At 42.6% G+C, this 23,155-nt stretch overlaps 1 protein-coding gene across 2 annotated transcripts in view; it reads left to right on the top strand.

The window, feature by feature from the left end:
* NUP93 (nucleoporin 93) overlaps positions 1-23,155 on the top strand; it is a 95,342-nt gene that overhangs the window by 55,554 nt on the left and 16,633 nt on the right. For both annotated transcript variants that reach the window (XM_081117652.1, XM_081117653.1), the window contains 5 exons: positions 3,016-3,078; positions 9,136-9,264; positions 18,469-18,543; positions 20,765-20,854; positions 22,591-22,730. In XM_081117652.1, coding sequence (XP_080973778.1) covers positions 3,016-3,078; positions 9,136-9,264; positions 18,469-18,543; positions 20,765-20,854; positions 22,591-22,730 — 497 coding nt within the window. The remainder of the gene's footprint in view (positions 1-3,015; positions 3,079-9,135; positions 9,265-18,468; positions 18,544-20,764; positions 20,855-22,590; positions 22,731-23,155) is intronic.

Below are 23,155 nucleotides of genomic sequence, written 5' to 3'. Positions count from 1 at the left end.
AGAGAAAGCACAATTGTTGAGGTACATAATGGCAATGAATATTTTAAAGAAGAAAATAACTTGCCCAAAGCAATATCTTTTTTCTTCTTTCTTAACTACTACTTGAAATTTCATTTCTTTTTCTTTCTTTTTTTTAATATATCTTTATTGATTACAGAGAGAGGAAAGGAGAGGGAGAGAGAGAGAGACAGAAACATCAATGATGAGAGAGTCTTTGATCAAGCCCACAACTGGGCATGTGCCCCGACCAGGAATAGAACCCCAATCGCATGGTCGACACTCAACCGCTGAGCCACGCCCAGCCGGGCGAAATTTCATTTCTTAAAACATTTTTAGAATCATATTTCTTCAGAGTAATATGTTGCTTTTAAACAAACATGCCTGATTATTGCTTTGCATTTGTGTTTTAATTGTGTGTGTGTGTGAGTTATATGTAGACACGAGTGCAGTCCAAAGAATGAGACAGGCTGGTCATCGATTGGGAAGAGCAGAGGAAGCCCAGTGAGGGGGTGGGCCACTTGGCACAGCCCCTCCCACCCCAACCAAAAAGAAAAAAATAAGACCAGGCCTTTTCAAGTAGTGGTTATCACCCTCTACAAAGCACAATCTGTGCCTACAGTTTGTTAGGGACCAGCATTCAATGATAATAGTTCCATAGCTTTGTTTATAAGCCTTTAGCTTTAGCCATTGAAGACCGCTCAAGAAAGGAAATTCATAATTAAGGTTTGTTCACTTGATGTAGTCATGTGTAAAGGGTATAATCAAAGGTTGTTAAAATCCTTCCCATGTATCTGGCCCCCCTGCCCAAGCAGGCGTGTGTTAACAAGCTGCCACCTCTGCACGGACACATGAGGTCCTAACTTTACGTGCTCTGGTTTATTGTTTATTTTTTTATAGATATATCTTTATTGATTTCAGAGAGAGGAAGGGAGAGGGAGAGAGAGATAGAAACATCAATGATGAGAGAGTCATTGATCAGTTGCCTCCTGCACGCCCCCAACTGGGGATCAAGCCCGCAACCCAGGCATATGCCCTGACAGGGAATCGAACCCTGATCGCGAATTGAACCCCGATCGCCTGGATCCTAGGTCGATGCTCAACCACTGAGCCACACCCGATCGGACTGTGCTCTGGTTTATTGAGGCCATTGCAATAGTAGGCAAGTGACCAGTGTCTCTCCCCATGACACCCCAACACAAGTTATAGGTATTGGAGCAGTCTTCATGTTGTGTCCTCAGAGCTGCCTTGGGAGCTGCCTCAAGGACTGCCTAGAGGAGCCTGTTTTCTGGGCTGCTGCCACTTTCCCTATCCATCCCAGTTCACCACCCAGGTTGGGGTGTGACAGCAGGTATGGGAAAATTGTGGGCCAATATATAAGAGTCTGGGAATCTATGAAGATTAGTAATATTTTATTTAAATTTATATCCCCAGTCTTATCCAACTGACCACCTATTATTTCTTAAGAAACAGCAGCCTCGTATCTGGGACTGTTTGAACAAAATATACTAAAATTTCCAGTTGTTAAAATATATTAAGTGATAAAAAATTACTTAACCATGACAGTAAGCTTTCAAGAAAACTGTCAAATAATGTTTTTGAGTTCAGCTTGTCATTTTAAAAGCTTTAGCCTAATTCTGTTTTGGATTATCTTCCTCCAAAGAGTTCCTAAAAAAGAGCAAAAACACCATTCTGGGGGGGAAAAGTCATTTTGGACAGATGCAACAGTAGTGTGCTTGACGTGCTTACCTCCTCGCATTACAGACTACAGATCTAATGTAGGGTGACTTGAATTCTTTCATATTATGACTAAGACTTTTATCTTTACCTATCAGTTGGCAGGTCATCTTCCTTGTTCCTACTTGGCCCCCATGCCCCAGCTGTGGAAAAGAAGCTTTACCCATGTATGAAGGGCAAGGAGTTGGCATGGAGGCAGACCCTACAGCCCACTCTGTCTGCAGCTGTGGCCAACTGTCAGTGACCCTCTCCCTCTTCTCCAAGACCTCAGCTTGAGCAGTGAGGACAATGAATGGCAACAAGGAGATTACCCTGGGCGTCTCTTTCTTAAATGTCACAAACAGATCTTAATCCAGTTTATTCTAATAATAGAGCTACATGTATTGTACTTTAGGCCAAGCACTTCATTGCATTATCTCACTTAATATTCATTTTGTATATAAATAAGCTAAGGTTTAGAGAGTTTGGGTGTCTTGGCTAAAATGCCATTAGTAAGTGGAAGCACTGCAATTTGAAATTATGTCTGTCACTGTGTTATTGTATATTTGCATTTTACAGGTATTTAATCCATGTGCATATTAAACCAGACTGTGGACTGTCTCCTTCTCACCTCACCTGTATTAATCAAGTAGCAGATGGCATCAGGCCTGAAATAGGGAGGACATGTTGCAAAACCCCAGAAGCAATGTGTAAAGAAATGAGTTTTCGGGTATCCCAGCCATTGAAAAACAGGTGAAAAATATCCATACAAGTAGATGTCAGTGGCTTCCTCAGTTTTAGGAAGAAATTGAAGAATTCATTGAAAGCAACAGAGAAAAATAAATAAATTAAAAAGTTCCAGCCATTAAACAAATGGCCTATTCATTTAAAAAAAAAAGGGAAAGAAAGAAAGCAACAGAGAAATATAGACTAAGGAACATTAGAGGCACTGTGACTGGCCATGTGGCCAAAGCTATATCTATACTATAATTTGAGCCTTTTAGGAATTGAAGGGCACTCCTGACTGTTCACATTTTATGTTTATAGGACATGAGACTTTACACTACTGCTTTATGGGGACTTTATCTCCTGATAATCATCATGTGCTCCCAGAATGAAAGAAACTAGGAAACAGCTATAGAAACCATCTATTCTGATATTTTCCAGTTGAAAGGTTTTTATGAGGGTGAAGGTGGGCAGGGTAGAAGATATCCTTATGGTTATTTTTCCCCCCTACAGTGTATTTTTTATTTTTGGAAGGTTAATTTGAACCTAACTCTGTCATTTCTCCCCCTTTCATAGGGCTTTCTAAAGAATGAGAAAGACAATGCCCTGCTGTCTGCCATTGAAGAGTCCCGGAAGAGGGTAAGAAACGAGCCTCTGTGTAGATGTACAACCATGGTGAGGGCAGCCTTGTGTACTGGGAGCGCAGGTTCTGGAAGCTGGAGGCTGTGCCCAAGGCCAGCTCTCCTGCCTAGCAGTGAGTTCACTAGAGGGAGTTGCAGGAACTGTTTTTGAGGAAACCATCATGCTTGGAACTCCATTCGTATTTAGTGACCAAAATGCATCTGAAATACTGGGCTGGTCAATTATGAAATTAATCTTAAAATGGAATGGCCAGACAATTCTTTCATTTCATTGTTATAGGAAAAAGTGGTATTTTCAACTAAATCAGCAGTTCAGAGAGGCAATTATGATCATTATTTTCCTCAATTTCTTTCTCTTTTATCACCCAAATTGGCTTTCTATGCTACCTTTTATATTTATTATTTTTATTAAAGTATAGTTGATATATAATATTTAGTTTCAGGTGTACAACATAGTGACTCAACTTTTATATTCCTTATAATGTGATCACTATAATAAGTCTAGTAACCTTCTGTCACCATACAAAGTTATTACGGTAATATTGGCTGTTTTCCTATGCTGTACATTACATCGCTGTGACTTTTTTTAATAACTGGAGGTTTGCGCCCTGTTCTCTGTATCTGTGAGTCTGTTTCTGTTTTGTTTTATTTGTTCATTTGTTTTGTTTTCTTAGATTCCACATACAAGTGAAGTCATATGGTGTTTCTGTTTCTCTGTCTGACTTATTTCACTTAGTGTAACACCCTCTGGGTCCGTCCATGTTGTTGCAAATGGCAAGATCTCATTCTTTTTATCCTCACCCGAGGATATGTTTTTATTGATTTTTAGAGAGAGAGGAGGGAGGGAGAGAGAGAAAGATCGATGTGAGAAAGAAACATCCATAGGTTGCCTCTGGTACATTCCCCGACCAGGAATCGAACCCTAAACCTAGGCGTGTGCTCTGACTGGGAATTGAACCCGTGACCTTCCAGCGTTCAGGACAGTGCTCCAACTAACTGAGCCACACCGGACAGGGCAAGATCTCATTCTTCATGCTGCCTTCAAGCTCTTGAAAAAACAAAAACAAACTAGCTTGACCCTTGAAAGCATGGTAAAAAAGTCAGCCAGAACAGCCGTTAAATGTGTAGCAGTATTTTGCAACAAGCATTCCCTCAAGATACTCAGAGATCACTTATTTTACTAACATGTGAGTTATCTCTCTTTGTTTCTGACAAGGATTAAAAAATCAAAACCTTTCCACAACTTCCCATTATGGAGTAAGAGATTTTTCAGGTCACCAGAGTCTTTTGGGGAGGGAGGAGGAAGGTGGAACTGAGTCTTTGGCGGGGGGAAGATCATGTGGAATTGATTCTAAAAAGGCAGCTAGTCTTTTAGAAGGCAGGTGGATAGGGGTGAAGTGAAACCTCTGTTTTGCTGTTCACTTACATAATCTTTATATATCAAGTGAAATATATTTCTGTATTATTTATGTAATAAATAATAAAGTGAAAAAACTACTGCTTCTTAGTGTACTTTATTAAAATGTTCCATGCAGATAGAAGGGTCCCAGTAGGGTTGACGTGAGATAGGGCAGCAGAGGGACTTGCCAGCTCTAATTTACAAGAAAATGTTCCAAAGGACTGACATGTTTAATTATCAGAGTAAAATGCCCTAAAATTTTATTATATTTTTGGCAACAGTACTTACTTGTAGAAATAGAGGAATTCACTTGGTTCAGATTTGAAAATATTTAAAAAAATTTTTTTTGTTGTTCACACTTTGAGTGAGCTACCAACTTTGATTCTCCTGCTGCAAAGGACCGATGCAATTAAATTAGGACTGTCGAATGCCACCGAGCCTTATTAATCAATCCACTTACTCTGTGGAATGTGTTTCTAGAATTGGCAGTCTCTGAACATTGTGCCATACTGAGACTAAATGTGCAGCCAGCCAAAACATTTAAGTGACATACCACAGTGCAAGATGTGTGCATATGTGTTTGTGAGGAAGATTTTCCAGTGTTGGGAGCCAGCCTGAGGGAGACCTTTCCCCTGAGTGGACCCCCGGAGATTGCCACTGAACGGGAGTCATTTTCAAAGAAAGGCTGAGCAGCTTCCTGGCATTTTGGTGGTAATTTCATGTTTGAATAACTTGCCAATATCCTGCTGAAGTGCCAAGAAAGCAAGATACAAAACTACAAATGTGTCCTATCTTTTCCCATTTGGTGCATCCCAGCACAAACATAACAACATTATCAGAACATATGTAGAGCTTCTAAAAGCCAGCAACAGCTCAGTAATAAGCAGGTGTGAAGTCAAGGCATATTGCCCTCTTCCCTTTATGAAAAAGGATTTGAGTGCTCTCCACTGTTCTCAATTCAGTTGCCCAGTTCTCTTCCTGCCTTTCTTTCTTAACTGTGTTCAAAGAGCTCTATTTCTTTCTTTCTTTTTTAATATATCTATTGATTTCAGAGAGAGGAAGGGAAAGGGAAGAGATAGAGAGAAAGAAACATCAATGATGAAAGTCATTGATCGGCTGCCTCCTGCACGCCCCACACTGGAGATTGAGCCTGCAGCCCGGGCATGTGCCCTGACCGGGAATCAAACCAAGATCTGGATCCTAGGACGATGCTCAACCGCTGAACCACATGGGCCATACCAAAGAGCTCTATTTCCACACATAACTTGAAAGATCCTGATTAAATTTGTCATAGTTTCTCCACTACTTTGTCATTTTCTGTGGTTTGTCCTGTCTTAATTTTAGACCTCTGCAAGCCCTTCCAGGTCATCCCTTCCCCTTCCTTTGAGTTTCTTTCCTTCTTGTTCCTATTATTCCCTACTTCCCACCTTGCTTCTGACCCCCACTGTCCTCTACTCATAGTTTGGTTTTTTTTGTTTGGTTGTGTTTTTGTGTGTTTTTTTAAAATATATCTTTATTGATTTCAGAGAGAGGAAAGGAGAGGGAGAGAGAGATAGAAACATCAATAATGAGAGATCATTGATCGAGCCCACAACCGGGGCATGTGCCCTGACCGGGAATCGAACCCTGATCGCTTGGATCCTAGGTCGACGCTCAACCGCTGAGCCATGCCCGGCTGGGCTACTCATAGTTTTTAGTTGAGTAGCTCTGTTGACATTGAGCTCATTGACATGAGCTCTTCTAGTTGACATTCTCCTTTGCACCTAACCCATCATGTGAGTCTAAAGGGCTAGAATAGGGCAGATGGGTGGCTGATCATTCCTGATTAGCCCACAAATTGGATGTTCCATTATCTCTAATGTAATTAAGATAAGCTGGGAGTGTTGTGGCCAAGGGAAGAGAATTTTAATTTTGGGCCATTCATTTTTATTTAAGGCTCCTTATCACACTAATGATGAATGGAACCACAGTGCTGTTTATTCAGGTTGTGGGGTTGTTTCTAAATGAGTAACTGGCATACTTCGCAGATCTATCTGAGGGTTTGGGCCCAGAAAGCTGCCAGTTTTCAGAGTACTTCCTATATTCAAGAAGCAGGAGTTCTTGGCATATAGGTGGGCAGCGTGATTAACAGGATGGTTAATCCCCACTTACTGTCCCTCTGCCTCTGCATGATGCTGCAGGTAACCCCACCATCCTTGTCAGCAGTATCTCTGGATGGTATATTGTCTGTTTTCTTTTCTGCCATTCTTGTCCTTAAGAAAAACTCTTGTGACCCTGTAGTATCCTGGGTCAGTGCCACAGCTTAGCGCCTCACTTGCTGCTACATGCTTGGAAAGCCTTGCCCCACCTTGTTTCTACACACCCTGGTCCTCATGCCATGTGGCCCTCTGTTGTCCCTTGCTGGGAGAAGTTCAAGGCTGAGGAGGTGGTTGGTCTGACCACTAATAGGAAGAGTTTTAGAAAAATTGAGGTTCACTTGTACACTATTTCTGGATACCTTCTAGGGAGACTCCCCCCACCCCCACCTTTCCATTCTAACATACTTCTCTCTTTTCAAAATGTGTAGCTTTCGCGTATAAGTTTGCTAATGTATCAAGAGAAAATGATTTTTCTCTAGGTACTTTTTCAGTCCAGGCTAACTGATTGGAGTGGTCCATTCTGCCTGACTCTCAGAAGAAAACTGGATGGAACACTGTTTTCAAAGCTTGTGATCATCATTTTCCTTGTGTCTTCAGAATGCATATTAGAAAAGAGATCCATTGATAGGTGAACCAAAATCAAAGTTGCAAGACCTGCCAGCCTTTTTCCTAATCAGTTTTATGTATGTCTGGTGTCTCTCTTTTTCACATTTTAATAAGTATTGGTCCATAGTCAAACATCCCATTTGTAGGAAGACTATATGTGATTTCTCTAACAGTTTTTCAAAGCTCACATGTATGGTTATCATCAGTATAAATTATCTGCATTGCCAAAAATAAAGCAGGCATTACTAGTGCTCATCCCCTTGGTGTGCCTAATTAGAGACCAATCTGACTGTAATCAGGTTGTAAATGAGATGGCTGTTGAAACTGGGACCAAGCTTATGGAAGCCTGGCCTGCCAATTAAAGAGTAACAGGCCGAGAGGTGATGGTTTGGGATTTCCCTGCAGGTTGCTTCAGCTTCCTCCCGGGCTTTATTTTGCCCTTTCTCTCTCCCTTCTTCCCTTTCTTCTATCTCTCTTCTTTTTCTCTTTTCTTTTCCTTCTCAGTGCCTTTGTTTTGGTAACAACTGCAGTAGACAGGAGCAAGGTTTGCCAGACATTTCAGTAGTGACTTTAAGTAGACGGTAGAAAACCCAACCATAGAAGGCTCTGTTTTTCTTTCACTGGTTTGCTTCCTCCTATGAAAATATCAATTTCTTAAAAAAAAAAAAAAAAAAAAAAAGGAAGATACTGGGAGAATCTTTTGTTTTTATGTTTTCTTATTGCAGGTGCTTATTAAATCTTAAGATAGCATTGCTTTTATAAGCCATTGTTATCATATGTACTACAAAGAAAATAAACTGATATGCTGTCAGTTGTAATGTGTAACCTAATTTCAGAGGTTATAAAAATATACAGGGTGAGGCAAAAGTAGGTTTGCGATTGTGAATATGTGAAACAGGGTTTATTCTTGTATTATTATTTATTGTATTATTTTCCACCCTGTATTTGTCTTAATAAGCACAAGAAAAGATGTTCAACATCTTTTCATCATTAGGGAAATGCAAATTAAAACCATGAGAATACCCATTTAGGACGGCTACTATAAAAAAGCCCCAAAACAACAAAATAGTAAGTATTGGTGAGGATGCAGAGAGAGTGGAATCTTTGTGCACTGTTGATGGGATTGTAAAATGGTATAGTGTTGGTGGAAACAATCCCTCAAAAAATTAAACAGAATTGCCATGTGATCCAGCAGTTCCACTCTGGGTATATACCCCAAAGAAATGAAAGCAGGAACTTGAGATAGTTGTACACCCATGTTCATAGCAGCATTCATTATTCAGAATAACCAAAAGGTAGAAGCAACTCAAGTGCCTGTGGATAGATAAGTGGATAAACACAATATGGTACATACATACAGTGGGGAAAAGGAAGGAAATTCTGCATATGCTGCAACATGGGTGAACCTTGAAGACATTATACTAAGTGAAATAAGCTAGTCACAAAAAGACAAATATTGTATGATTCCACTTCTGTGAAGTAGCTAGAGTAGTCGGAGACATAGACAGAAAATAGAATGTGGTTGCCAGGCTCTAGGAAGAGGAAGGAATGGAAAGTTATGCTTTAGTGGGTACAGAATTTCAGTTTTGTAAGATGAAAAGAGTTATGGAGATGGATGGTGGTGATGGTTGCACAACACCGTGAATGTACTTAATATCGCTGACTGTACACTTAAAAATGGTTAAGGTGGTAAATTTTGTTATGTGTATTTTACCACAATTTAAAAAAAATTTTAATGTGTTAGATTTGATGAACTAGGGTGTGTTGCGAACAGTTGTCAGTGAACTCTTTAAGGATAATTTGTAAAGTTAATTGCGTTTTCTCTACTTATGGAAAGATGGTAGATCTGAGGGGCTTAAAGAAACCATGTTCTGTTTTTCATTTGAGCCATCTCTCTCCTTGACTCTGACAGACCTTTGGCATGGCTGAGGAGTATCATCGAGAGTCAATGCTGGTCGAGTGGGAGCAAGTGAAACAGAGAATTCTCCACACACTGCTGGCCTCAGGAGAAGATGCCCTTGACTTTACTCAAGAAAGTGAGGTAGGTTGAGTCCAAGAGATAAACCACTATTAATAAAAATGTGAGGTCAAAGAATGCTTATCTACTTGACCGCTGGCCATCTTGGCGCAGTTGATAACTCTCTCTCCCTTGGCTTCTAGGCTGCCTAGATTGCCTGGATTTCCTCCAACATGTCTGGCTGCTTCTGCTCAGCCTCCTTTGCTGAATTTTCCTCATACTCCTTGGCCTCTAGATGTTTGAGTGTCCCAGGGCTCAGTCCTTGACCTGTTCTTGTTTCTTCCTCAATCACTGCCCTGTTGATCTTGTCTGAGCCTGTGGCTTTAAATATCATCTGTCTGCTGAAGACTCAAATATACATCGAAGCCCCAAGCCCTAGACTCATTTATCTAGTGGCTTCTTGGCTATACTTGGATGTCGCAGAGCCATCTCAAGCTACACATGTACAGAACTGAGTCAAGATCGCAACTGCCCCCCATGTCCCTCCTGGTGCCAACTTTCTCTTCACAAAGTTAATCATCTTTATAAATGGCAATTCCAGTTTTTCACTTGCTCAGATCAAAAGCCACAGATTCATTTTTGTTCTCTCTTTCCACCTCGTCTTGCACATGTTGGTAAACCTACTTTCAAAATATACCCAGAATTCAACCACTTCTTACCACCTCCACTGTTAGCACTCTGGTCCAAACTACTGTAAGCTCTTGCTCAAATTATTGAACTTGCCTAACTGGTTGTTTCAATTACCTATTGCCATGTAGGAGATCACTCCAAACCGTAATGGCTGAAAACAGACATTTAGCTTAGCTGAGTATTTCTGGCTCAGGGTCTCTTGAGGCTGCCATCAAGGTGTTGGCTGAGGCTACACTCATCTCAAGGTTCAATTCAGGACAGATCCACTCCCAAGCTCATTCATGTGGTTCTTGGCAAGCCTCAGGTCCTCTCTGGCTCTTGGCTTAGGGACATCAGTTTCCCATCATATGGGTCTCTCAACTGTACTACTCATAACATAACCCACTTCTGCTAGAGCAAGAGTGAGGGATCCAAGGGAGAGAGCTAAAGCACCCCCAACACAAAAACCACAGTCTTGATATAACTTAATCTTAAAAGTAATATCCTATCTATCCCCTCTGTTCAAAGTAAGTACTAAATCCAGCCTACACCCAGGGGGAGAGGATTATACAAGGGCTTAACTCCCAGGAGATGGGGATTATTGGGGACCATCTTAGAGGTTGTGGACCATGCTGGTCTCCCCGCTTTTGCCCTTGTACCCCTTGTACAATCTCTTAACATAGCAGCCATAGTAACGAGTAACGCTATTAAAACACAGGTTAGATTGAGTCACTCCTCTGCTTGGGACCCTCCCATCTCACTTGGAGTGGAAGCCAGAGTCTGCACCGTGGCCTGGAAGTCCCTGCCTGACCGGATCTTGTTGCCTCTCCAACTTCCCCATCTACTACTCCCCATTGCTCTCACTTCTTCAGCCCTGTGAGCTCCTTACAGGTCCCTGAACAAACCTGGCAGTCTTGCTCCTGCCTCGGGTCCTCTGTGCTTCCTGTTACTTCTGCCTAGAATGCTCTTCCCCGAGATAGCTGCATGGCTGTCTCCCTCAGATGGTTATTCCTTCACATATTTACCCAGCACCATCTCAGTGAAGCCCTCCAAGGTCTTGCTGTTGGAAATCCAAGCCAACCGCTCCCCATGCAGCACTTCCTCCCATATACTACTGTATATGTTTTATGTCTTTATATTGCTTATGGTCTGTTTCTCTCATTAGAATGTATTGATTGATGGTAGTACTAGGTCAAGGGTTTTCTTTAAAAATGGCGATGTATTTATATGATTCAAGAATTGAAGTACCCTGTCCCCAAAAGCTTGTTCATTCCCCTTTTTGCCTCTCCCAGAAGCAGTTAGTTTCTTGTGCATATTTTCAGTGTTTCTTTATACAAATACAAGTATATGAGACTATAATTCTTATCCCTCCCTCCTTCTTAACAAAAGTTAGCTTACTGTATGTTCTGTTCTGTTTCTTGCATTTTTCACTTAATATATTCTGGAGACCCTTCCTGAGAGGAATGTTGAGGCTGCACCTTGGGATCAGCAGGATGAGTGTCTTGCTTGATTAGTGAATGTCTGCCCTGTGCTGGGAAGCTGTGGCTTGATTAGTGATGTCTGCCCTGTGCCAGGGAGCTGTGGCTTGTCACACATTTGCTGCTCTGGTGTTGTGGAGAGCACAGCCCTGGGTTCAAATTCTAGCTTCCCCACTGACTAGTTGGGACCTTGTCCAAGTTATTAAACCCTGCAGACCTTCATTGTCTTCACTGGTGAAATGTGATTATTGGGAAGATTAGTGATAATGTAAAGCACCTGACCCATAATGGCCATCCTGTACTATTATTTTTTAAAAGCAGTTTCAGATAATTTAGAGGTGTATATTTAAAATTATAATGTAAAAATTGTAGTGTTAGACATTTCAAATACTTTCACCAATGCTTCCTGATAAGTAGTTTTATGGTTAGCTAGCATTCTTTTCCCTCAAGAGGTAGGACAGCTGAGGCTCAGAGAGACATGTAATATGCTGGTGAGACCCAGGACTGTTGGCTTCTAGACCATTGTTCTGTTGAAGTGTGGGTCAAGGGTGGATAGCTTGGCAGTTTGTCATGTCTGCAGGGTAACGTTACATATCCCATATCTACAGATTTACTCCCAATTTAAAAACCAGTTTTTCTATTAAGTTTACCCCCAAATAAATAGGTACTAAAGTCATTTGTCTTAGGAAATTACTCCTTAAGGCTCCTGTTCCACATTTCTTAGACTCAAAGACTTGAAAGACTCAGATCAGAGTCTTTGGGAAAGAAGAATATATTAAACCCTTGGTCAGCCTAATGTTTCTTTCTCAATTTCTTGTGAGTCTGAGCAGATAAATAGAATAGCTCATGATTTTATAAACTTCATTTTTTAAAATGGTGTTAATAGGTTGTAGTCTGTATTGGGATTCGGAAGTAATTATAAGCTGCTAATGAGATGTTCTTTCTTGATAGTTCCCTTAAAAATAAACTAGTCTATTTAGCAGACTTCTTCCTTGACCTCAAGTCCCCTCAGAAGGGAGTTAGAAACACTTACTGTTCTCTGTGTGACACCTAGCAGACTGGATAGGTTGGCTGTAAAAGCCAGTGTGTGATGCAGTGGTTTTCTCTCTAGGTTATCCAGTGAATTGCCACTTTATCGACCCCTGTGGGTTTTGTTGTTTGTTGCTGTTGTTCTTGAACTCTTTTCCTGAAGTACAACGTGTACAGAAAAGCCCACATCATAAGTGTACAGCTCAGTGAATGATCACAAATGGAACACACCCAGATGGAGAAACAACATTACCAGTACCCAAGCAGTCCTCCTTGTATGCCTTTCCAGTCCCTACCCCTCACCACCTCCAACAAGGGAACCATCATTGTGACTTCCCACATCATAGATTAATTTTGCCTGTTTTTGGACTTTATGTAAATGGAGTCATACAATATGTACTCTTGTTTCTGCTTAACATTCTGTATATCATTGCATGTAGTTGAAGGCCATTCGTTCTCATGGCTGAACAGTGTAACTGCAATCTGTGTATCCACTCTGGTGTTGACGGACATTTGGATAGTTCCCAGTTTGGGCTCTTATAAATAGCACTGTTGTGAACATTCTTCTACGTTTCTTTTGATGAATGTATGTTTGTGTCTCTGTCGGGAACACCTGAGGGGAATTGCTGGGTCACAGGGCATGCATATGTTCAGCCTTGGTAGCTACTGCCAAGTACTTTTCCAAAGTGGTTCTAATGATGTACCCTCTCCCCGGCAGGGCATGAGAATTCCATTTATTCAAGTCATTGCCACAGTTGGTATTTTTTGTCGTTTTTAATTTAACCATTCTGGTGGATGTGTGGAATCATGTGTTTTTATAGGCTTTTTTCATATAATTTTCTTCAAGGTGATAGTATCCACACTTGGGCAGGCACTTTCTCTACCCTCTTTATAGGAAACCACATAAGGTAAAGGCCAGAACCAGGCTTTGAAATTCGGCAGGCCGAGCGAGGTTCCCTGAGCCGGTTTCCGCACTGTACAGGCCTCTCTTGAACAACTGACAGGTTGTGTGCAAAGTACCTAGCCCAGTGCTGAGCACACACAGCACATCCAGCGGCATTTATGGTAGCTGCCACTATTTGGTGAGCTCCACACTATTAAGTTCATTTTAGTAGGATCTGTCCCTTTTTAAGTGTTTATTTTTAGGAATAAGGCTGTTGGAATCCAGAGAGTCATTAGTTAGAAAGGAGGCTTCCAGTCGTTTGGAGCTGACCTTACATTTGAAGGAAAATATCCAGATTTGGATAATTTAAAGAGAGGCTCGAGGCTATTTTTTTGAAAGCAGAAATGAACTAGGATATGGTGGTTCTCGAGACATTTCCCCCAAGCCTGAGAACAGAAGAGCAGTGGCGTTGCTCATGTCTATTCCTGGTGAGTTTCAGTGAGGGAGAGGATGGCTCAGTGACGTAAATTCAGTTTGGGACATGAATCTCCTTAGGGTACCACTGAAGAAAGAGGTGTACTTTTTAAAGGAAGGTGGGGATTGGAAGGTGGTTAATAGCTTTTCAGGTGTGGGCTGAATAAGAAGGATATGCTTTGAAGCAAGAAAGAGACTCCTGGCAAAGAACCCTTGTGCCCGACCTAGTCCTGGCTCTAGTAGGTGTGGCTTTGCTGGTGTGGCAGTACATGGGGTCTGAGTAGTGTTGGGAGTCGATATATCTTGGCCAACTTTAAAAACAGCACTTAAAGGTAAATTTAACCATAGAGGGGCCTAGAGGCTTTGTTGGTATTAGACGTAGTCAGTGGATCGCCCTTTAATGTATTGAATGGAAAATGATAGCCTAGCAAGTAACAGGCTCAGTAGAGAAGCTAAGTTGTAGCTTAAAAGTTATAGATAATAATTGTCACATTCCATCCACACTGATGTGTGAACAGCGCCTATGGACGTAGTCTCTTAATACCATATTTCATTAATTCCCAGTCACATATCCTTCTCACATTTTAACATTTCTGAAACCAGGATATGTCTTAAAATCAATGGTGTGTTGCAGTTTAATTGACTTTTTTTTCCTTTCTTGAATTTATTGGGGTGGCATTGGTTAATAAAATCATATAGGTTTTAATTGTACAGTTCTATAATACATCATCTATATATTGTACTGCGTGTTCACCACCTCAATTTGACATTTTTCTTCCTACATAAATAACATTTTGTCTTGCAGTAGATGGAATACAGTAAAATATAGACAGAGTTTGAATCTGAAAGCCCCAGACTGGATGATTCCAAACTGTATTTTATAGCTCCCTGGTAGTTTCCTAGGGAGTGGATTTGTTTCAGGTATTGAAGTTTGAGTAGAATTTCCATTTAGAGATAGCGCGATCTGCTGCTCTTTGAAAAAGGAATTTAAAAAACTCACAAGCCCTTCATTGTAACTCCATGATGTGTCATACATGGACACCTCCTTCTGGCACAGTATTCTGATGGTAGAGGGGTACAGACCCACTTATGAAAACTCTGCCACTCTCTCCCACCCCGACCCAAACATAACCTCTGACAATGGAGCACATCCTATACTTACAGCTCCCTCTCAGGCACACGTGCGCACATTTGTAGGCATCTGGCCATCTAATCAATTTATTATCAGTTGATTCCAGAAACGGCACCATTTTATGTATTAGATTCTATAGTTTAGCATTATGTTTTGATTTTTAAAAAACGTATGTTGGAACTTTTTTTAGGTTAGTACATGGAGGTGTCCATCATTTTTGTGTGACTGTAATAGGTTTCATCATATAAATGGCCCCCATTTCCTTCTCATTTCATCCATGAAGAACAAGGCTACAGAGAAGGTAGATGTCATCATTACCCAAGGTCACACAGTTGGGTTGCACTTGGAACCTGGGTCTTCTGGTTCCCAGTTGCTGTTTATTTCCTAGTAGTACTGGTTTCTGTGTACAGATGTTATACCCAGCATTGAAAATGAATCACTTTGCGTCCATTGTGCTCACAGAAAGCCACCTCCCTTTCTTCTGTAGTATCATCATATTTCCTTTTCATTCTGTACTTGTTTTGCTAGGAGTGCTAGTTCCCATACTTTTTCCCTAACCTAGAATGTTTGATTTATCCTTGGGTACTCTTTGTACAAAAGTAGTTGCTTAGTAAAAGTTTGCAGTTCCCTCCTGCCACTCTTCACGTCCTACCTGCTGTTCTGGAATGCTCTCTTAGAATGACTGTTTTGGGAACACCATTTGCTCTAAGAGGACCCTTCTCGTGGCTGTGCTCCCAGAGGTGGCTGTTTCTGCACATATCTCTAAACTCCTGGGTGAGCCCCTTGTCTTCTCTGGCCCCACCTTCCATCTTCCCTCCCTGCCTTTCTGGTCTCTGGTTCCTTATTCCTCTCACCCCCACTGTGCTTCAGTCTGGGCCCTGTGCAGAGAAACGCAGAGGTCTGAGGAGTTTGGAATGTTACTTCCACACAGTATGCTGGTTTCCCAGCCCTCAAGCAGCCCCTGGCTTTGAAATTCCAGCAAACATTTGCTGGTTCCTCTGCTTAGGAATGTGCACGTACACATCCTGTTGACGGATAATTGACTTTATGTGTGGTGACACGGAGGCTTAGCCAAGGGCAAATGAAGGAAAGGTGCTTTTGAAAACAAGAGCATTAAGCAAAATTAATTTAAATGGAAATCTGAAGCCTGAAAACCAACTACTTTCTAAATGGATAACTTTAAGAATTGGGTTTTTAGTACTGGAAAATATTTCTCAAGGCTATTTATGTATATTTAGCTGTAACAACTGTGTCCTTGCAGAAATGTTTTAGTGCTGTTTCCCTTTCATCTCCCTATTCATTCCCCCTAGTTAGGTACTGGAATTAACAGGCTTAGTGCTCTGTTCTTTAAAAAGACTTTGGGACCATCAGCTTTCGGTGGTTAGTTCTGTTCCAGAAAGGTGGCTGTCTTAGAGAACCGTCCCTCCTCAACTCAGTGTTACTGGGAACACCCAGAGTTAGTCCAGCTCATCGAAAATGAACTGGCGGGGCTTCTGTTCATACCGGAATGTGTTTATTGTAGAAAAGTGAGATGAGAATTTCCAGAAAGCACAATGTAAAACATTTCAGATTATGTTTCTGTAGTGTTCATATCTATCTATTGTTGTTGTTCAGTGTAGGATTTATTTCTATGTTCATTACCGTTGTTTATATTTTGTTTAAAAAGTGATAACAGCTAGCTGGCATTTATTGGCCAAGTCTTGGGCACTATGCTGAGCTCTTTCTACTTACTCCTCACAACGGTGTTGTAAGGGCATATTTTTCTTCCATTTTTAATCTTCATCACAGACCTATGCCAAGCAGCTCATCACTGCCCCGTTTTACAGCTAAAGAAACTGACGCTCAAAAAAAGCAATATACTCAGTCAAGGTCACACAGCTATGAGTGCTGGAGCCAGGATTTCTGACCACTACTCTCTCTTGTTTGATAGCTGTCCTTGGAAAGTTGTCCCAAGCTGCTCTGTCAGGCAGTGTGGTGCCACTTTGAATTCAGACCATGGCTCCACTACTTCCTATTGGAGTTACCTTGGGCAAGTTGCTTTCCATGTGCTTTGGTGTCTTCATCTGGAAAATTGATATAGCGAAAGTACATGTCTCATAGGGTTGTGGATTTAATACATGGACATTAGTGCTTGGCATGTAGTAGGTGCTCAATGAGTGTAGTTATGTTATCATAGCCTGGTGGTTTTAAATAATTTTGTGTCTCAGACAGGAATGACCACTGGGTATATATTTAACTCTATATGCCAGACTGAAAGGTAGCAGGGGGTAGAGATGAGAGGTAGGAGTTTAGAATAGTTATTGGATCAGCCAGCCAGCAGCATCTACCAAGATCAGTAAAGTGTTTAAAGCTCTTTTAATACCAGTGACTGCAGAAAGTGAGGGCTGAGGAGGACCTCTTGAGATTGACTGGGACAGCCCCTTCATTTAGTTGATGGGAACCAGAGACTCCAAGAAAAAGTGCCAGACCCCAAAGCCAGGGAGAAAGTGGCCCTCCTAGAACCCAGGTGTCCTGACAGTCCAGTTCATTCTCCAGAACCTGAGCATGTACAGCCCACCTTTCTGCCTCCAGCCCTCTCTCCTCTCTACCCTCCTCCCAGGGCAAGCTCACGCTCACCTCCTCTAACCAGCTTTGCTAGTGCTAGGAAGTTTTGCTGCTGTCTCCCACCGGTTTCCTAGGAGGCCTACTTTAAACTGCTTTGTTTTAGATTTTAGAGAGTAGAGCATTGATTTTTTTTTTTTTTTTTAATGAGAGAAGCATAAAAACTTTGGATTCTGCTACAGTACAGTACGAAGTAATGTATTAGAAATTTAAGGACATATCTATAGGGTACACCTCATTTTGATCCATGTTTGTTTGCAGTAGGGAATAAACTTAACTAAACATTAACTTTTGTCTTTCTTTAAAAAAAAAAAAGACTACTAAACTTTTCCATATAAACTTTTATGTCCAAAGACAGTAAGGTCTTTGAGGACAGTCCCTGCGGCCTAGCTCGTTGCCATTCCTGTGGGGATCGATGTGCACACAGCTTATGCACTTGGCAGGCAGGCACTTAGCAGATGTTTACGGAATGACTGAATGACTTGCCGAACCTAGACTGGCTTCAGATCTTCAGATGCCAAAAACTAATCAGCAGCTACTACTGTCTTAGTGTGGACTCTAGACTGGAAATGTTGCATCCCAGTCCTGTGACCCTCTCTGTAAACCCCATTCCCTCAGCTGTGTGATATGACTGATGGAAACAGGAGGTCCACACATAATAATGATGGCCTCACTGCTGTGAAGCCATGGTGAGGGATGTCGAGGTGGAGAGGGGGCTTGGGATTGAACTGAATGTTGGGAATATGTGCATTTCCGGAACCAGTCATTGAAATAGCCTTGCAACTTATCCCACTTCCTGTTATTTTTGAGTTGAGTTGTCCTATGCCTGCCTCCTTCTCATGTTCATGGTAAAAAAAGTTGCTTTCTAATGAAACCCCTAAAATCATTATTTGGAGGAAGTCTGGCTAGGAAACAGACTCATGGCTTTGTAAAGACAAGTGTGTGTATATATGATTTTTTGTTTGTTTATATTACTGAATGCTGTTCTTAACCAATTCTGGTAAATGTGTATTTATCTACAGCCAAGTTACATCAGTGATACGGGACCCCCTGGTCGAAGCTCTCTGGATAGCATCGAGATGGCCTATGCCCGGCAGGTGAGCACACTCTCAAGGAAGATCGAACCAAGGAAAATCCTGTGTGGGCCTCCTGGGGAGTAAAAGAGAACAAAGACTCCATGTGAAAGTCAAACCCTGAAAGCAAGTTGGGTTTTCATTCAGAGGACTGGTTAATATTTTACCATCTAGATCACTGGAGAATTCCATAAAATTGGCTACCAGACTGGCTCCGATTTGATGTAGGGAAATTGAACTCTGCCTCTGCATGGGCCAGGCATCTCATTTTGCACTTGGCAGTAGCCCATGTACAGTAAAGCCTTGAGTAACTGCACTGCTTAGCAAATGGAGTTCTATATTAACTGAATTACCTGGTAGGCTGATGGTATTATCAGAAATCCTTCTTCACCCCTTGTTGAGAAATTTTCTAAATGCTTTTCTGCTTGGTAAGCGTAATGTACTCACCACTACCTAATGTTGTCCTGGATAAGCTCAGGCTGTGGTGGGACCCTGGTCCTGGTTGTGTATCATGACCATGCAGTCGTGTGGGTATGGATTGAGGTGCTTTGCCATGAGCACAGGGACTCGTTGGACTGAAAAGGCCCTGAGGACAGTATGTCCCTGGAACTGACTTTCTGAATAAAGCAGTGCTGGCCACCTGTGTTCTATTCTGATTCGCCGCTTCCCTGCACAAAGTATCAAGGGGAGACAATTATCTTGTTTCTTGAATTGAGGGTGGCAGGCTTCCATGCCTCTTATACCCCTTGTTGAGAAGAACTCAGCATATCGTGGCCACTTCTAACCAGGAAGCCGAAGCCAGCAGCAGCAGCTTACCACACACGAGTCCCCCTCCTTCTAAATCCCTCCGGTTTTACTACTGGACCCTCATTTCTTTCCTTCTGCTCTAGTTTTGAGATCTCTCCCCTGCTGCATTTACATACTTTAAAGTTCACCTTCATTGTATGGCTGACTCCTTCCATTGCCATGGCCACCATGAGTTCAAGCCTAATAAATATGCTTCTGAGGAAAGAAACTCTGTATCTTCTGTATCTATGAACACTAAGGCTTCATAAAACTTAACATTTTCTAGCACTAAGGATACCACAATGTCGTGTAGCTGTTTATACGTCTGTCCCCTCCATGGAGAGTTAGTCTTTATATCCCAAGTTGAACACAGTACCTTGCAGAGGGAAAGCCCCTAAATGCTCATTGAGTAAGTAAACACCGCCTTTTAGTTTAAAAATCTTTTTTTAAATATATAACTTTATTGATTTCAGAGAGAGGGAAAGAGAGAGAGAGAAACATCAATGATGAGAGTCATTGATTGGCTGCCTCCTGCACACCCCAACCACGCTGGGGATCGAGCCCACATCCCAGACATGTGCCCCGACCAGGAATCGAACTGCGATCTCCTGGATCATAGAATGCTGCTCAACCGCCGAGCCACGCCGGCTGGTCAAACCCATTTTTATTTAGTCTTTACAGCGGCCTTGGAGGCTTCCTGGTAGCACCCCCCATTTACAGTAGAGGGAAGTAGGTTTGGTGGTCTCCTGATTTGTCTAACATCACTACCTTGTTCAGTCCCTGGTAGAGCAAGAACTTCAGATGTAAAAAGACTAGAACTTACTAGTTTTTATCATCATTATTTTAGTTCTTTTGAAGTACAGTTCAAAGTAATAGTGGTTTTTCCATACCTTAAGCATCACATAGTGCCTTTTCCTTAACAACATTCACTAAGGAGAAATGGATGCTCCAAAGTGCAGCAGCTGCTGTTCTAACCCGCGGAGGGCTGCGACTACCCCTCCTCACTCAGTCCACAAGCCCTGGGCCTGGCCCATTCCACCCTTTTGCTCAAAGATTACCAAACTTTGCCTCGGGTTCTTAGGAAGCAGTCACAGGAGTCCATCCATTGTCCATCTCCCCCTTTGGTCCTTGCTCACTGGGACTGAGGGTCTGCTGGGCAGAGAGGCACAGAATGGCCTGTGGTACTCCCCCCAGGACCACCCTGCTCCCCTTCCTCAGGTATCAGGAAGGCTGGGGCAGCAGTTAGCTCTGGTGTGTGGATGCTGCTACACAGAGCTCAACCACAGGACTGGAAAGCAGGCCAGAGCCTTGCCCGCCAGGCAGAACAGACTGGAAGGACAGGTTGACTGAAGCTTTGCTGACCATGGGCAGGAGCTGGCTTCAGCACTGCTTCAAGAGCTTTTAAAAAGGAGAGAGGAAAATAGAAGTGTGCCATTGCCTTTGCTTTTCGTTATTTCAGATTTATATCTATAACGAGAAGATCGTAAACGGGCACCTGCAGCCTAACCTCGTGGACCTCTGTGCGTCTGTCGCAGAGCTGGACGATAAGGTAGGGCTGAGCTGACCCAGGGAGGAGCCTGGGGTCCGGAGCAGGCTGGAGTAGCAGCTTGCTGACTGGGCAGAAGTGGGTTGGAAGGACGCTCTGTTCTGTGGGGCAAAATGTTAACTCTTCCTCAGAGTTTTATTGTAAATAATTTGGGGGTGGTTTTTTATTGATGAGGCTATGTGTGTATTTTTAGTGTATCTTCAGAAGGCTCAGCCAGGATCAATTATTGGCCAGGAGAGTTCTTGAGCTGTATTTGTTTTAAAGTCCTGTCAGACTCCAGCTCCTCCCTCACTGGTTTCCCTCCTTAGACAGGCTGAGGAGTTCTTTCACAGGAGTTGTAAAGGTGGTGTGGTTTTCACACCTGTGAGCCCCTTGAACTCGATTCTCGTGGGGGTCTGAGAGCATTCTTCATATGCTGTTGGTTCCATTCCTCTCTGACTCCCCGTCTGTATTCCCATCCCTCAGTTCTTATCCACGGCCAGTTTTCTCCCTGGGGGAAAAATAAATTAAGAAGTGAGTGGATCGATGGGTAGGTGGCCCAGAGGAAGGGGAAAGGAGGGAAGGATATAATGGAAGCCAGTACTCATACACAGGTTTTTGTCTTTAAAAATGTATCCAACTTTATTTTTTAAGTAGTAAAATGTAAGGCACTACAAACAGATCTAAAGAAGAACATAAGAATTCAACCACCATCTCACCAGCTAGAAAGGGTCACATTTGGGTGGATTTTCTATAGTTTTAATTTTTGAGGGGACATGAAAACAGGATTTTCTCTTTTCCTTTGGAAAAATGTAAACCTGCTTTTCTCCAGTGGGTGCTGTTGTCCCAGGATTCTTAACTTTAGAATAGTGCAGAGATTCAGGGAACATATTTTTTTCTTTTAAATCCTCGTGCAAGGATATTTTTTTTCCATTGCTTCTTAGAGTGGAGGAGAGGGTTGGAGGGGGAAGGAGAGAGAGAGAGAGAGAGAGACATTGACTGGTTGCCTCCCACATGTGCCCTGACGGTGGCTGGGGATCCAGCCTGCAACCAAAGTCCATGCCCTTGACTGGGAATTGAACCTGCGACCCTTCGGTGCAAGGGCTGATGCTCTAACCACGGAGCACACCCACCAGGGCAGGAACGCGTTTTTAAGGAGGTATTTACAGCCAGGAAGATTCTGGAGAGAGAGAGTCCCAGCTGTGTGGTGGTAACAAAGGAGAGAACCCCCGCTTCTGTCCTGGAAGGAGTCTTTTCAAGGGACTGAGTGGGAAGGAAAATGGGGGGCTGTGACACTCCCAAAATGGGGTAAGAGCAGTGGCCCCTGGGGGGACAAAACATATTATTTAGGTTAAACTCTTATTTTAAGCCTTAAAAAACTGAAATGACCTTGTAAGGACTGAAATGCAGCTACTTGAGTTCAAACTCCTAGCGTGCTGAATGATTATAAATGTATTCACTCTCCCTTAAGGGAAGACCCACTGAGATTCAGTGTTCTTGTTACTTCTACGTGGTCTTAATTATGCAGGTGGTTAGTCAGCCTGGAATAGTCATTGATCTGAAAACAGGGTGCTTATTGGAAGGTGGAAGCCTGGCAGGTGGCAGGGCAGAGGTGCATCTTCTGTGCTGGGTGTAGCCTGGGGGCCTCAGACAGGAGGCATTAACCTCTCCCTCCACATCCTGCCTGCCTGCAAGGTCAGAGAGCCAGGCAGTTTCTCAAGCCCCGCAGCATTGTCATGTGCCATCTCATTTATGTGCAGAACATCTCTGACATGTGGACCATGGTAAAACAAATGACAGACGTGCTGTTGGCACCGGCAACGGATGCCCTGAAGAGCCGCAGCAGCGTGGAAGTGCGTATGGAGCTGGTCAGGCAGGCCCTGGGGTACCTGGAGCAGAGGTAAGGCGGCAGCAGCAGCGCAGTGAGGCTGGTTTTAAAGTGCCCCGAAGGCGCCCATTTCTCAAGTGTCAAGTGCTCTGTAGCTAGTACAATTTAAACAAGGTTGAGCCAGTCCGAGAGGTGTAACCCTGTTTTCAGAAGCACTCCTCGACCAGGACTAGTTCTGCAACGAAGTAAAATCCTGCTAAGTGAGGGCACTGTCAGCCTTCTCTTTTTCTCTTTCTCTGCTCTCTGTCCCTCCGTACAGAGACAACATGATTATTAGATCATAATGCCTTAGGTCAGGATCCTGTTCCCCAGTGTGGTTTAGACATTACTCCTTAGGCTCTTTTCTCTCAGCATTTTTTTTTTTTAATATCTTTATTGATTTCAGAGACAGGAAAGGAGAGGGAGAGAGAGAGAGATAAAAACATCAATGATGAGAG

Source organism: Miniopterus schreibersii, assembly GCF_964146895.1.
Source record: "Miniopterus schreibersii genome assembly, chromosome: 18".
Classification (NCBI taxonomy): domain Eukaryota; kingdom Metazoa; phylum Chordata; class Mammalia; order Chiroptera; family Miniopteridae; genus Miniopterus; species Miniopterus schreibersii.
Note: the sequence above shows the minus strand (reverse complement) of the source record. Positions and strands in the feature narration are given on the sequence as shown.